The sequence below is a fragment of the Harpia harpyja genome, chromosome 19, assembly GCF_026419915.1.
Source record: "Harpia harpyja isolate bHarHar1 chromosome 19, bHarHar1 primary haplotype, whole genome shotgun sequence".
NCBI classification, from domain to species: Eukaryota; Metazoa; Chordata; class Aves; order Accipitriformes; family Accipitridae; genus Harpia; species Harpia harpyja.
Window position 1 is genome coordinate 7,605,639 of NC_068958.1, and position 14,291 is coordinate 7,619,929.

Here is a 14,291-nt window from a genome sequence, read left to right on the forward strand (position 1 = left end):
GCAGGAGCTGCAGTAGAAGCAGAGACTGGGGGTGGGTAAAACATATAGTTTACTCCAGCCTATGTCTTTGAACATGAAACATGGGAACAGACATCATAAGATCCTTGGAGAGAGAAATGCAAAATATGTTGTTGTTGGGGACTTCAGCAGAACCCATGTGCGCTCACTATTAATACTTTGTAAAGCAGCTGGACAAAGAAAAACAACCCAAAGCAGGGATGGTCCTGCAATAAATGTCCCATTGAAGAAGAAAGATTGAAGAGCTCAGTGGGACATGGGTTGGATGTCACAGGCAGGAAAACAAGCAGCTTTGGCAAGTCTAGAGATCATTCTGCTGTTGGCTGTCACCCAGAGCAGGAAGAACCATACCTGATCTGACACAGAGTGCTTGTGAAATATTTATCCAGTGTAACGTGTACTTGTAGCACTGTCAGTGATGCTAGTTAGTACCGTTACACAGCCCTAGGCTGGGGGTCTGCTCTTTCCAGGCAGAGTGAGGATCACATGTGCTTTACAGTGTGGTATTGTTTAGATATGTATAGATAAAATCAAGGCCTTGCATTGTGGGCTGGAAAAACCCATAGAAAGACACAGGACATGCTTATAATTTGATCTACTGACAATGCAAAACACACCTTTCTCACAACCCTGCAGAATGCTGCCAGAAGATATTAATCCTGCGAGACTGAAAGGGAAGACACGGGAGGAGTAGGCTTTTCGGCTCCTTGTCAGCTCTCTTTCTGCCTGCCTTGTCTCTTAATTCTTCTCTATTTCACGGCATAATATTTCTTGCTTTATCTCTGGTTAAATCACAATGCTTCACATCTCAGCCGTTCTCTGTCCCTTGGCAGCAAAGGCACCTTTTCTGGCCTTCCACCTCCACCCTTTTCCCCAGCTCAGATACATCCTCAGATGACTAAATCTTCACCATCCTCATCAGAACTGTCCGTAAACCCTGTTTTGACACTGCAGGTAGTTGGAAAAGACAAGCTGGACCACTTCCACGATAAAGTCTACACTGGGACACCCCTCTACCCATACATGTCACTTGCATTCGCAGCCCTGGTAAGACTTGCTTCAATGACCGCAGTCTTTATACACAGCAGAAACATGGCTGTGGAGGTGCTGCCCCAACTGCTGCTCATCTTCACACCCCCAGGCTAATCCACTGGATTACTATTCCAACGGCTGAAAGAGGAGAGGGATAAAAGCTCATGGAAATTGCTTACCCTGAGGCCTTTCATCCCTCTTATCCCTGGTGCACCACGGACTCCTGCTGGACCCTGGAAGGGGAAAAGGGAAACAAAGTGAAGATGGAGGAGGAGGAAGGCAGCAGCTGTTGGTAAGACCCCACATCCCTACGTGATCTGCAGGGGTCTCAGACACAGACCGTTGACCAGTAGGTTGGTTCATTAAACTCTTGCCAAAGACATTACCATTTTTACTTGTCTATAAATGGTCTTTTATTTTAACTCACTGATTGTCTTTGGATTATGAACATTTAGGCCAAGGACCCTGACTGAGGTTTGTATGCTTAAGTATCTGCAGCCTGTTGTCTAAGTGGTGCGATTTGAAGAGAAGTCGAACATCCAGAATTCCTCCGAAGGTATTAAAAGCAGCTGTTGCTCAGTATCTGTATAAAAATAATAATAACCAGGATCTGTTTTTCAGTTGTCTAAATACAAAATCAGACACCTCATCTTACGTATCCAAGTTTGACCTTTTCAGCCAAATACTGATTTTATCTTCAAGTAACTGTTGCCCTGTTAGTGCTGCATAAATATTCATACTGGCAGATAGATGCTAATTTCATTTGGACTGTTGGTGTTGTGGATGATCCTGTTCTTCCTACACTTACAGAAAGGTTTCAGGTTTTCTTTTAACTTGTATTTGTATGCACTTGATTCATTAATGTGCATACAGAAAATGCAGAAGAAAAATAAACAGCTTTTTTTTCTGTTAGAATATTTATCAGTTTCAAAAATTAAAGGATATATTCAATTAACAGGACTTATTTCTGTATTATAACTTTAAAAACCCATATGTAAAGTTAGTGCCTTCTGCTGTCAGAAAAGAAAACCTCAGAATGACACATTCCATTCTTACTCTCTCAAACATTCCACATCAAGTTTTGCTATTTATATATTAATAGCTTTTACCAACTGTCAACCCTCCAAACTCCACCAAGGATCAGACAAAATTGGACTGTGATCTTCCTACTGCTTGTACCACTGCCACTAATAAAGATTTTACTTTTGGAATGGAGGTATCTTTCTGCATGGCATGTAAGTTCAGAATACAAGTGAATACAAGTGCTTAGCTGTTCTCACTCAAGATGGAAAAATCAGTGGACTGTAACTATATTTGTAATCACAGTAAATCTCAGTTTTGCTACTGAAGTCAGTAGCGACTGGCACAGACAAGTAGTAGATGTGTCAGATGCCTGTTTTATAGAGATTTGTATGATAAACACATACTGAAATGAAATTCTTTGTTGATATTTGGAATATCCTCCTGGAAGTCTCAGCCTACCCCAAATAGCTTATGAAAATGCAAGCACAGAAACATTCGTTGTGATGGTAAAATGTTGAGGGAACAACTAGATACCATGCTGCGAATTTCAGGGAACTGCTTAGGAGAAGATGAGTGACCTTTAATATACCTATATGTACACATTATTTTCAAAACTGTGTATTAACACAAAAGATGTACCATGAGGCTGAGCAAGAAGAGGGAAAAGGAGTTCACAAGCTTCAGTGAGCGGAAATTAAGGGCAGAGTTTCCTACCATTGACTATACCTTTGCTTCCCATTCCCAGTCACCCTCTATTGAATTAATCAGCCATCAGAGCTGCTAAGGCTCACTGGATAGCTGGATAAGGCTCACTGGATAGCTTAGTCTCAAAGATTTTAACGGTTTAGGACAAACAACAACAGCATGCCTCAGGTCTGGCTTAAAAAGCAAATAATGAATATTTGGTGGAGAAACAGCTGGAGTTAATGAGTGGGGATTTGATATTAGGGGATTATTTGATTTACTGGCTTTGTGGGAAGTTTGACTTACTGAATTATGACTTTTTAAAATGCAGTCTTGGAGGAAACGTTTTGCTTGGATGAACTTCTATTTGCCTGCAGGAGAACAGGGAACTAAAGGAAGCGGAAGGACCTGGGGACGGTCTCAGCTCCCAGAGCTCTGCAGAGAGGTTTCGGCATCTCCAGTCAGACCTGATGCTTCAAATCATACTGTTGTCATCATGCCCCAGTGAAGTAAGAGAAAACTCAGCCTCAACTAAAGGTACTAGTTAGTGGTGCACTAGATAGTGCTTCAGGACAGGGAGCTCTTTACCACAGGACCGGTGCAGAACCTACCTCTGCCAAGGACGCACTCCTGTCCTCTCCTGCGCTCGCAGGCGTGGCGTAAGCAGGGGGCCTGCCTAATGGTCCAGCTATCCCCAGGTCGTGCAGCAGCTAACGTGCTGGGAAAGTTGCTGAAAAAGGGACATCTAGAGATATCCAGCTGCCTCCTAGACTTCTGGCAACAGCAAGTGCTGCCATGAGGGGCCACAGAGCAACTCGCTGCTGGGGGCTACAGGCAGCATTATGCTCCTTTTATTGTAAGGGCCTGGCCAGTGCCATGTTGCTGCTCTTCAGCTAGGGACGGGTCACCCCAAGGTGCTGCTTGACCTCAGACCTTTTCTTTCCCTCACCTCCATTGACTTGCAACTGTGAAATCTCTCTCCAGGCAGCAGCTGGCTGCAGCCAGTGGGCTCAGAGCATCCCTGAGCTCCACACAGTGGGCAGAGCTGCCGCTGATCTGGAGACCAAACCTTTGGCACTGTGCAGGCATTTCACTACTGTGATCTTCCTCCCAATTAACACCACTGTGGGAATTCACACACTGAGCAAAATCCATTCCCTGTACTTGCCCAGAGCTGCCTTTCTTTTGGTTCCAGCAAACAACACGGAACGGCATTTGTGCTACTGGGAGAGCCGGAGCTCTGTCTAAACAATGGCTGTGGGAAACTGGAGCCACACTAAAATGTACCTCCACACCAATTGCACGCTCCAGCCACAGCTGCACATGTACCAGATGAGCCCATCCAGACGGAGGGTACATCTGGGGGCAGCTGTTCTGCTGCTCCTCTCACTCCAGCAAGGGTCTCTGAAAATGCATAATGCAGTCACTGCGTGATGTAGTCACCACATGATACAGTTGCTTTATTGCATGATGTGATCGCCATACTGCCAACAGTTCCCAGCAGAAATAGAGGGCCTTACAATAACACCTTGAGCTAGTGAGCTTGTGTCCTGCTAAAAGATTGAGGCTGGATTGTGAGTTTTGGATCCCCCATTAGGTAAATGGGCTACAAAAGTTTGAATTAAGCACCACTTTTTTTTTAGCATCTCTTTCCAAGTTGCTCCCTCCCATGCCCCATCCCTTTCCCCATATCTCTTGTTCATAACACACTCAAATCAACTGGGACACAGTTGCTTGACTCAGCCCATGAATGCCCAGGATACGGGATGCTGATTTTTGCTGTGTGGTATTACAAGGTGATGATAGCCTTTACTTACTGTTGGTCCAGGAATCCCAGGAAAACCCACTCCTCCTGGTGTCCCAGGGTGCCCCTAAAAGGGAAGGGAGAAGAATACACCTGGTGTGAATTCCCAGGATATGCTCAGCCCTTCTTCCACCAAGTAGGAAGACAGGAAAAAAGGCATTGCTGGTTGCTTGCAAGGTCAGGCAGGTCTGTTATTTGTCAGGGTAAAATTGCTCAGGGGCAGATGTGGAAGGCCAGACTGTCAAAAGCTCAGCTCCAAACTTGCTGGCAATATAAGCAGCTGGATTTCCTGAACAGCCCAGGAGAGAATGGGCTGAATTAATATGAAAATCTGTCTTTGGGTCTTGCACTATGATAGACAGGAGGTAAGTGTCAGAGCAAGACAAGATCTTGCTGAGGTCCCCTCTGTTAAACTCCTAAACAAGGATCCCCAAATGGTAGTGCACATAGCACAGCAAAACACCATGAGCGTGCTGCCCAAGCAGCCCTGCACGTCCAGCTGCATCGGCAGCTTGGTGGGATGTGAACAACAGATCCCTGTTCCCGGACCCTGACTGTTCAGTAGCCAGGATGCTTGGAAACAGGCAATCCTTCAGGTGCTGTAGCTTGCAGTTCCTAGCTACCTCTACTTGACACAACAGGTCCTCAGCTGATGGAGCTGCAGAACACGTGTCGAAACCCAATGTTTCTCTGAGGGGGAGACTGCTGAACACGACTGCTGGGGAGAGGTTATACCTCAATATCCAGTCAGTCAAATGGCCATTCCCATCCCCGCAGAGACAGGAAGAATTTGCAGCTGTTGGCATGTAACTAAAAGACCATGAGAAGCTGCACCTTTCTCTAGGACAGAGAGAGAGGCAGCAGCAAGAGCGAGAGAATGCAGACTTACTCCTTACCATCGACCCCTTGACTCCTGGAGGGCCTGGGGGTCCCACTGAGCCACGGTCGCCCTAGGAGAGACACAGGTGCATGGGGAAGAGTGAGGACTTTTGCTAACAAGCACTCTGCGCTGGCAGCAACGGGGATCTAGAGCAATGAAACAACTAAGACATCCACAAATTGCAGTCTATGCCATCAGATTTCTACCCGAAAGGCTTCCAGTACAGAATAATCATCACCCTCTTTCAAGTATCCATCTCATCAGAGTAGTTAAAGGATTACAGCAAGAATTGGCTAATCCTCCGTATCCCAAGAAAGGGGACTTTACTATTGCCATCAAACCACCAAGGAACAAGAAACAAGCATTGCACTCAGGACCACCTTCAACTCTGACCGTGCTAGGACTGGATCCCAGGAGATCTCCAGCCCCTCCCACCCAAGGCACGACATCCCTCTCTGTTCTGCAGTATCATAATCCCTACAAGTTCTGGTGTTTTTAGAGGCACGGATTTGAAAGCTGTGGTCGTGAGGCCCTGCTGAGAGCAGGGAATCAAGTTGGAAGAAAACCAGAGATGCTGCCTGGAATAGAGGGCTGGTGCTTTCAGAAGGAGACTGAAGGCATTTTTGGGGGAATCCCTATCCTGTGGCTCATACTGAGACCACAGTGTAAACAACAATAATCTGGAGGCCTGCATTTATGAGGGGTTCGGAGCCAGATGCCTCCACGGCCCTCCCTAAAGATATTATCCCTTCTAAAACAAGCCACCATTTGGCATTAAAAACTTAACGTACCAAAAAACGCACTTATTAATTCCAAAAGTCTTACTTATCCCCACATACAGAACATCTCACTTCCCCTGAGTATGTACTTGGCCCTACAGCTCAGCCAAGAACAGGAGACAAGGTGTAAGCCTCCGTGAGCTGACGCAAGGGTGAGTTGGAGGCATGGCTCTACTGACGGGATGTCAACTGCTCCTTTTTGGAGACGGTGGCAATTCCCACCATGACTGCCTGTACTCGCCCTCACAGCCCTGGTAAAGCACCGGGAATTAGGTGTGTTATGTTTGTGTGCTTGGGGGGATGAGGAAGGAGGAGTTAGCAAATGCTGCCAAGTAGTTTACGCCCAAAATCTGACCTACCTTCCAACAGCTAAAGTGTAAGGGGAAATATTTTCTAGGCTCTAAGCAGCTTATTAAAAACAAACCCCAGAGTTTGTGTTGTCACCAGTTGGCCCTTGTAAACCAACGTAAGGATATTTTTCCCTCTGAATGCATGGATTTTATTAAGTATGTATTAACTGTATTGTTCTTTTTGATAATCTTTGGATTCCACTGGCTTCAGTCTTAAGTTTTGCAGCTCTCAGGATGGAGATTGCTGACTCAGCTGTGTCTAATGAAAGCATATTTCCCACTTCATTTAGCTCACAACAGCATAGTAAGCTGTAGGATGCTATGCCAACTGGAGGCCTGATTGAGGTTTTGATTTGATGATAGTTATTTCTGTCATCCGTAAGTTTGTCCTGGTAGAGAAGAAGTCTGATAGAAATCACAGCTGTGCTGAGGATCTCTTAGGGCAGATTTTCAAAGAACAGCCTGGGTTTGCCTTGGCACCAACGTAACATCATCATGTTATGGAGTCAATCTGCAAGGTGAGGATAGCTCATGTGGTCAAGGCACTGGCATGGAAGTCAGAGGGCCAGATGTGAATTTACTGGAATGGGGAAAAAGATCTTCCCATGTCTCCTGCATGGCAAACCCTTTATTCCTCATTCAATCCAGGGCTGCAGCTGCCATTGAGACAGCTCACTCAGGCACCAATTTTCTATGTAACCACCTTGGACACATCATAGACTCTTCATTCCTCTGTCTTCCTTCTGTAAAATGCAGCCCACATCATGTCATTCCTTTTACTTCTTGTGTGCCTTGACAGTTTGGACTGAGCCTGCTTCTGCTACTGCCCTACCAGAGACCATCTAGTGAACGGGCTTTCCAAAGGCTGCTGCAGACAGGCAATAAAATGCATTTGCAACGAACACAGTATAACTGTCACAGAGTCTTGACATCATTACCCAGAGGACAGGGCTTGAAGTAATAAAAGTGAGAGAGAGAACTGATGTGTGGAATGCATCATTTTATGCTCTTTACTATCTTTATGGCTGGACTGTGAATAATTAAAACACCAATGAAAACCAGCAGTCTGCAACTGAGATACAATGAATGACACAGATGATTTGTCTTTGGAAGCTACCCCCGAATAAAATTTTACACTCTAATAGAAAACAAATTAATGTCCATTTACATTTTTTATGGAAAATAAAGCCAGTTTTCTTCCTGAAGGAAGCATGTATCTGTACTGTACACAAGAGGGCACCAGCCCTTAGTAGCATGCCCAATGCAGCCACAGGGGCAGCCAGACTGGATGGTCCTCATCAAATAAAACAGGAAATATTTGGACCAGACTTTGCTTAGATAGGTGGCTGCACTCTTGTACCTTCTCTGCACCTGAGAAATTGCTGAGACCTCCTGTTCAATGCAGGCTCAGCCCTGGTCCTGTGTGACCCCATTGGCAACTCAGCATGGGCTTGTGAGCACATCTCTGCACAAATCTGTCTGTAACCTAAACTCCTTGGACTCCTCCCTTGACCGGGAACACAGGGCTGATGGGCCCCTCATTCCCAGAAAGAAATAGAACTGTCTGTCAAATACAAGCTTTCCAGCAGATTATGAATGAATAAAGCTTAAATTTTCAGAGAATTTTTGACAGCATCTCCTTGGAGGGCAAGCGCATGTTAATTCCTAAATGTGAAGTGGATGATTTTTGCCTGGCCCAAGACTAGCTCAGACACCCTGGATGTGCTACATTCCCAGCTGGGTGTTGCACTGACACGACAACTTAAATCTCCACAATATTCCTCCCGCCCCACTCTCCCTCATCCTGCAAAAGTTCTAACAACCAATTCGTTGCAAGCAATCTTACCTTTTCTCCCACTATTCCAGGCTCCCCTACGGGACCAATGAAACCCATTAGACCCTGAGGAAAGAGAAAAGCACAATTAATTTTCACTTTTATTTGCTGAGAAAATAAACGGTTTCTTTGGTCCACCTTGCTGGTTGAAATAGCACAGCATCCCTTGTATACTGCTCAGTAATTCCTACTGGCTACCAGAGCGGACAGAGTTGCTCCTGGCCATGGGAATGTCTAACTCCACAGCTGGTTCTGCTTTAGGCGCCAGCTGGAACGGCAGCACTAGGATCTGCAAGAGCCACAACACACAGTATAGGGGATGAGTTAAGCACGTTTCGTAGAAAGGCTGAGTCCATAGCGTGGCTTTGTTTTGCAACCATTTCCCAAAACGTCAGCGCAGCTTCCCCAAGAGCATCGATAGCGGGAGCTCCTGGGTTGCACACAGTCTGAGAGTTGCCATCATTTTAACTGCTGGACAGGGTAGACTTCCTCTGGGTTAATCTGAGCTGCCTCAAACCCCTGTACAAATTAATTTTGCCCTGGAGAGTGTCATGCTGTTGGGATGTCAGTAGGAAATAAAGGTCTGAGGACACAGCCAGAGGGGCCAGCAAGGCAGGAGATCTATCACGCTACTCAGAAACTATCTTGGGGAAAAAAAACACCCCAGTCTAAGCTCAGGATTTGACAACATTTGGGATGAAAAAGAAACAAACAGAACTGCTTTTAATTAGAAAGATGGAAACAGATGCAATCTCAAGCTAAGATTCCTGAGGATTAAAACACAGCAGCCTCCCTACCAACTTCAGCGGGTTTCTGCCTCTAGAGATGCAAAGGACCATCCTCTCTGCCACGGTAGGCACTCTCTCACTGCATGATTCTCATGGCCTCATCCCTAGTCCCAGCAAGGGTCATTGGGAGATATCTATATTTAGTTCCTCTGATGACTCTGTAACTAAAGAGATTCATCTCCTGTTGAAACACTTCATAATCTGCCCACAGTTGGCATGGGTAATGTCAAAGGAAGCCATGCCTCAGCTTGTTTGATTTTAAGCAACAGTCTGATTGGTACTGGGAGGTGGCTGCTGAGCAAGTCAGAGACAGGAGATGGACTCTCCAGTGGCATCACCCTACTCTTCCTCTTTTTTAGAATAATTTGGAATCTTCAGAATAAATTGTAAAGTTCCTCTATGCAAATGCATCTCACCTTTTCACTTCAACATCAAGGAGGTTTTCAAATGACACACTCAAGAAAACATTCAGCATGAACAAACACAATGGGGAAAAAAGCTACACTAGCAAGGCAACTTCTGGAGTGTGGTCTCAGAAAAGGGAGAGCTTTTCACCCTGCTATCTCCTTTCTGAGGGAACAGCAAGAAAAGCAGCAAAAGTTTCCTCTCTGTACTCCTGCTTCGTTGCTTTTTCCGTTCCCAGCTCACCTGACGTGTGCAGTTCGTAGAGGAGCTCTCTGCAGTCTGCGCATCGCTGTGGTTCTGTTTACATCTGTGCACTGACAGTGTACGGTGATACCACTCAGCTACAGAGGAGCATCCAGCACTGACAGAGCAGCCTACTCACAGGTTGTGCAAGTCCTCCTGCCACCAACCCCCCCCCCCCCCCCATGAAGTTACGCTCACGACAAAGCTGTAGCACAAAATAACCAGCCTCATTGCTATTCCCGTATGTGTGAGGCTCAGCAGACCCATTCAGAGGCAGAAAACACAATGCGGGTCAATCTCCAATGACTTTTAGAGGGAACAGCTTCTGACCATGACTCCAAACACCGAGAGACTTCATGCATTAACATTCCTCGCATGGTGCAATTAAATGCCATCCTTTGAACATCACTGGAGACAGGAGCTCCTCAATGAGGCATGCTGACGGGGTCAACAAAAGCATCTCTCACTTGGATGCTCAGCTGGCTTCGCCTCTTGCAGGGAGCAGCCACACACTCTCTGCTCCAAGCGGCCCCTGTCATACTCTGGCATGGGAGCAACATCCAGGTGAAAAATGTTTGGAAAAAACTCATGAGAGAAAGCAAAGAGCTCAGCAGGTATGTCGGACCCTAGAGTTAGACACTTGTGTTAGAAATTAATCCAGAGATCATGTCCCAGGAAACTGGCATGCCACTGTGCTGTGATGGAAATATCAGTTAACGATGGGAAGACAGCTACTACCAGGAAAGCTCTACTATCCCATCAGGGGCTTGATGTCACCAACCCTTCTGACATCAGCACTGAAATGGTCTTTGCTGTGCCTGAAGCTGAAGCAGGCCCTGTGCACAAGTGTGCCATTGCGGCCAGGCTGCAAGGATAAGACACACGTGGGAGCAAAGCAGCGCTGGACTCAGCAGCAGATTACCCAATGCAGGAACAAAAGGGAGAGCAGGCAAATTTGCAATATCTGCATATGCAAGGTTGCCACTGGGTGGCATTGCTGAAGGCTGCTAGTCAACTATCCTTTCAATTAGACACAAGTGCAGATACACAGCTGATAACTGTATCCAGTTACTGAAGTTTTCTAGTAGCCCAAGGCCACGAAGGCGGCAAATGTTAAGGCAGAGGAGAATGGCAAAACAATAAGATGAAACACAGAAATGCATTGCTAGGCAAAAATACAATAATAAAGCAAGAAAGAATAAATCTGTTCCTTAATTTCCAATTTATCAGTAAAACTGCAGAACGAACTCTTTCCCTGGGAAGATGCTCTCTTTAAGATATTTCTGGGTTACTTAGGTCAGTCCCCGCAGAAGAAGAGAGATCCCTGCTCTTGCAGCAAATAGCGTTACCATTCAGAACAAGACTGTTTCAAAAACACTTTTGAGGGGCATTGCATATTCAAACTCAGGCTTGAAGGCTAATTTTCTCATATGCTGTCCAAGCAGCATCAGCTCCCACCCTAAAAAGTCTCTAAGGAATCTGAGTCATGAAGCGAGATATACTGGTTGTGCTTCCCAGCCAACCTGGTGGTGCTCTACAGACGGTTTGCAGAGCACTGACTGCAGCATGCCAAGCAGCCCACAAACCCAACACCCCCCTGAGACCCCTCTTGCTGTCAAAGACGTGCCATTTGTTATTGCAGCTTGTATAGAAACCTGCCAGCGCTGCCAACGGAAGCGGGGTAGAGGCAAACGCCATACCTGCTGCACGAGTAAACGTCACGATGGAAAGGGAGCACAGCCAAAATTTCTGGCCTTGTTTTCACTCCAAAACTGGGGAAAATTCTGTCTGCGCTGGTACATGGTGTTTCTGCTCAAGGGAAGATGTCACTGCTCGCTGTGTACCCAGCGAGAGGAGCATCCCACAGCATGACTGTGGTAGAGTAGGGACCAAAGTGAGATGGCAGAGCAGGGACCCTGTGACGTGGCCAGGCTTCCAGCACAGTAGCTCTGTAGTGTTTGCAGCCAATACCGTCTGCTCTGGGCTAAATTAGCTAACATTGCTGTGTCTGCAAGCAGACACAAATTGAGATAGATATGTCTAGGCAAAATAAATCTTGGTAAATTATTAAGAGTATATGAAATAACTGGGGGAGATTAGGTAACGATATTCTTCACTGGCCAAAATGGAATAGACACTAAAGGGAACACAAGCAGTACAAGATTTAGGTTTTAAGAACCAGAAAAGCCACCGGTGGCAAATATTAAATCAAAGCAGACATGAATTGTGGCCATTACACTAAAATGGCTGCAGCATAACATATTTTTCCCAGGTTCCCAGGGTTGAAAAGAAGCCCTGCATCAAACACGACTCCAGGCAGTGTGTGTAATGATGCACGTGAAGTCCCAGCAGCGGTGGCTGCCCGGATAAAGGCCCACAGTATACAGGAAAGAATGTAAAACATTTATATTAGACAGGGAGTTCAGCATGTCGCTCGTGATTCAGTCTGCTGTAGTCCCCAGCCAAGGGCATGGCGGAAAAGGGATGGAGATTGTTAAAAAGTTGCTGGGGGCTTGGGGGGGAAGGAAAGGGGGAGGACTGGCGGGTTGTAATTCCTAACTCCTGTCTGGCTTTCCCCATTTATTGTCCAGCCCTGTCATAATTAAGCCCCCCCTCTTGGCTGCATCAACAGAGAGCAAGTCAGCAATGAAGCCTTGCATAAATCATAGCCCATTTGAGAGAAACAACCGAAAGGCGAGCCCAGCGTGAGCAGGGTCTCCCAGGGACGGGACCGCCAGTCGCTCCCAGCAGGAACCGATCATGGCCTTTCTGTTTTACTGGTTCGCTAGAACTCAAAACAAAACAAACCAGGGACAAAGGATGGGAGGGAGTAAATGTACAATCCTCCCATTCAGATGAAAGAAAGGGAAAGTAAAACAGTAAATATCACAGTTTAAGGGAGGACGCTCTGACCCGCAAAGAAAAGCCATGCGGTTTAACCCCCTGTGCACCGGGCTCAGCTGTACCCTGGGGCCACGTTGGGTTCCCACTGCCCTCTGGGGAGCGAGGGAAGGAAAGGTGGAGACACGCTGACAAAACACCTTGTCAGATCAAAGAGGCTGCATACACTACAGTGCCTGTAAATCCCCGAATGAGAGGTCTGCAGCTCAGAAAGTCGCTCTGGAGGGGAAGGTAAATGCATTGCGACAGGTGCTGCTCTAAGACGTGGGAAACGCTGGTCCAATTCCCTGATCGGTTCTCGGCGACCCATTTGACCTTGGTCAAGTCAATCCATATCTCTGCATGTTGGACGCCACCTGCAAAACTGACATTACAGCACATCCCTCTTTTGTAAGAGCACCGCAAGGAAAATACATTAAGGAGATAACCGATGGCACTGGTTTCCTTTGACAAATTATTTTAGAATATCATCTGATATTAGGACAACATGATTCTCCCTTGAAGGAAGAGATACCCTCAAGGGGCAGTGGAGTGACTGCCCTTCCCAGCATGGTGCAATGGGTAGGTGGCTGACCTGAACATTGCCATGCGAGTGAGCAGGGCTGTCACTTCTTGTACAGGAGGAGGGATTCAAAAAGCTGCTCCTACTATGACAGGACCTCCTCATTCCCATTAAGGACGAAGGTCAACAGTAGCCTCTTTCAGCTGGCACAACTCTTCATTGATATTTTCAGTCTCTATTGCAGAGCAGGGGGAGGTCCATGGGCTTGCAGCACCCTTCCCCAGTTTGCTATCCTGTCTGATGCAGGGTGTTGCTTCTCCCACTTCTGACCTTCAACACAGACATTTTGGTGACATCCTCCTGCCCTGTATTCCCAGCTCTGGAACAGGAAGGCTGGTGGCCTGGGCCAGAGGCCCCATATTCTTCTTTATATTCTTCTGCCTCCATCTACTGGCAAGGAAGGGTTAAATCACACATTTCCAGGGTACAGGGGAGACCAGCAGCTGGAGTCCTTCCAGCACATGAAGACAACAAGAATCTTATGAATGAACTTTACAAGTCACTGTCCTTGCAATGGAAAAACAACGCATCAGGGACTGCCCTGTGGCTTAAAACCTCATGTTTCCAATGAGAGCTCAAGTGTCACTAGAAACCTTACAGAAACTCCCATGTTTGTCTAAACAGATGTGCCTAGGAAAGGCAAGAGAGCTCCAATGAGATGGATGGCTGATCTTTTCTCATGCTGTTATGCTGAGGGTTTCCACTCAGAGGGAACCCATATGGAGGGCAGAGCAGCAAGTTTGAAAAGTTCGACCACTCCTATTGTGCCCATGGAATAGAAAACATCAAGACCTCCACCAGAGATAACAGGAGTGAGGTGAAGGTATCTCTTAGTGCCAAGTGACCTGGGTAGCCCAGTCTCTCAGAGCTCTGCAAAAAACCAACCTAGCCCCAACACCAAATGCTGAAGCTTAGGTGGAGGGAGGAATGAAAACCCAACACTCCAGCATCGTTCAGCAAAGGTGTGATGGGAAAGGAGGTTATTCTC

At 46.5% G+C, this 14,291-nt stretch overlaps 1 protein-coding gene across 3 annotated transcripts in view; it reads right to left on the minus strand.

Annotated features, from left to right (window-relative positions):
* COL27A1 (collagen type XXVII alpha 1 chain) overlaps positions 1-14,291 on the minus strand; it is a 164,554-nt gene that overhangs the window by 55,358 nt on the left and 94,905 nt on the right. For all 3 annotated transcript variants that reach the window (XM_052814845.1, XM_052814846.1, XM_052814844.1), the window contains 4 exons: positions 8,417-8,470; positions 5,458-5,511; positions 4,575-4,628; positions 1,230-1,283 (listed from right to left, as the gene is read on the minus strand). In XM_052814845.1, the coding sequence (XP_052670805.1) occupies positions 1,230-1,283; positions 4,575-4,628; positions 5,458-5,511; positions 8,417-8,470 (216 nt within the window). The remainder of the gene's footprint in view (positions 1-1,229; positions 1,284-4,574; positions 4,629-5,457; positions 5,512-8,416; positions 8,471-14,291) is intronic.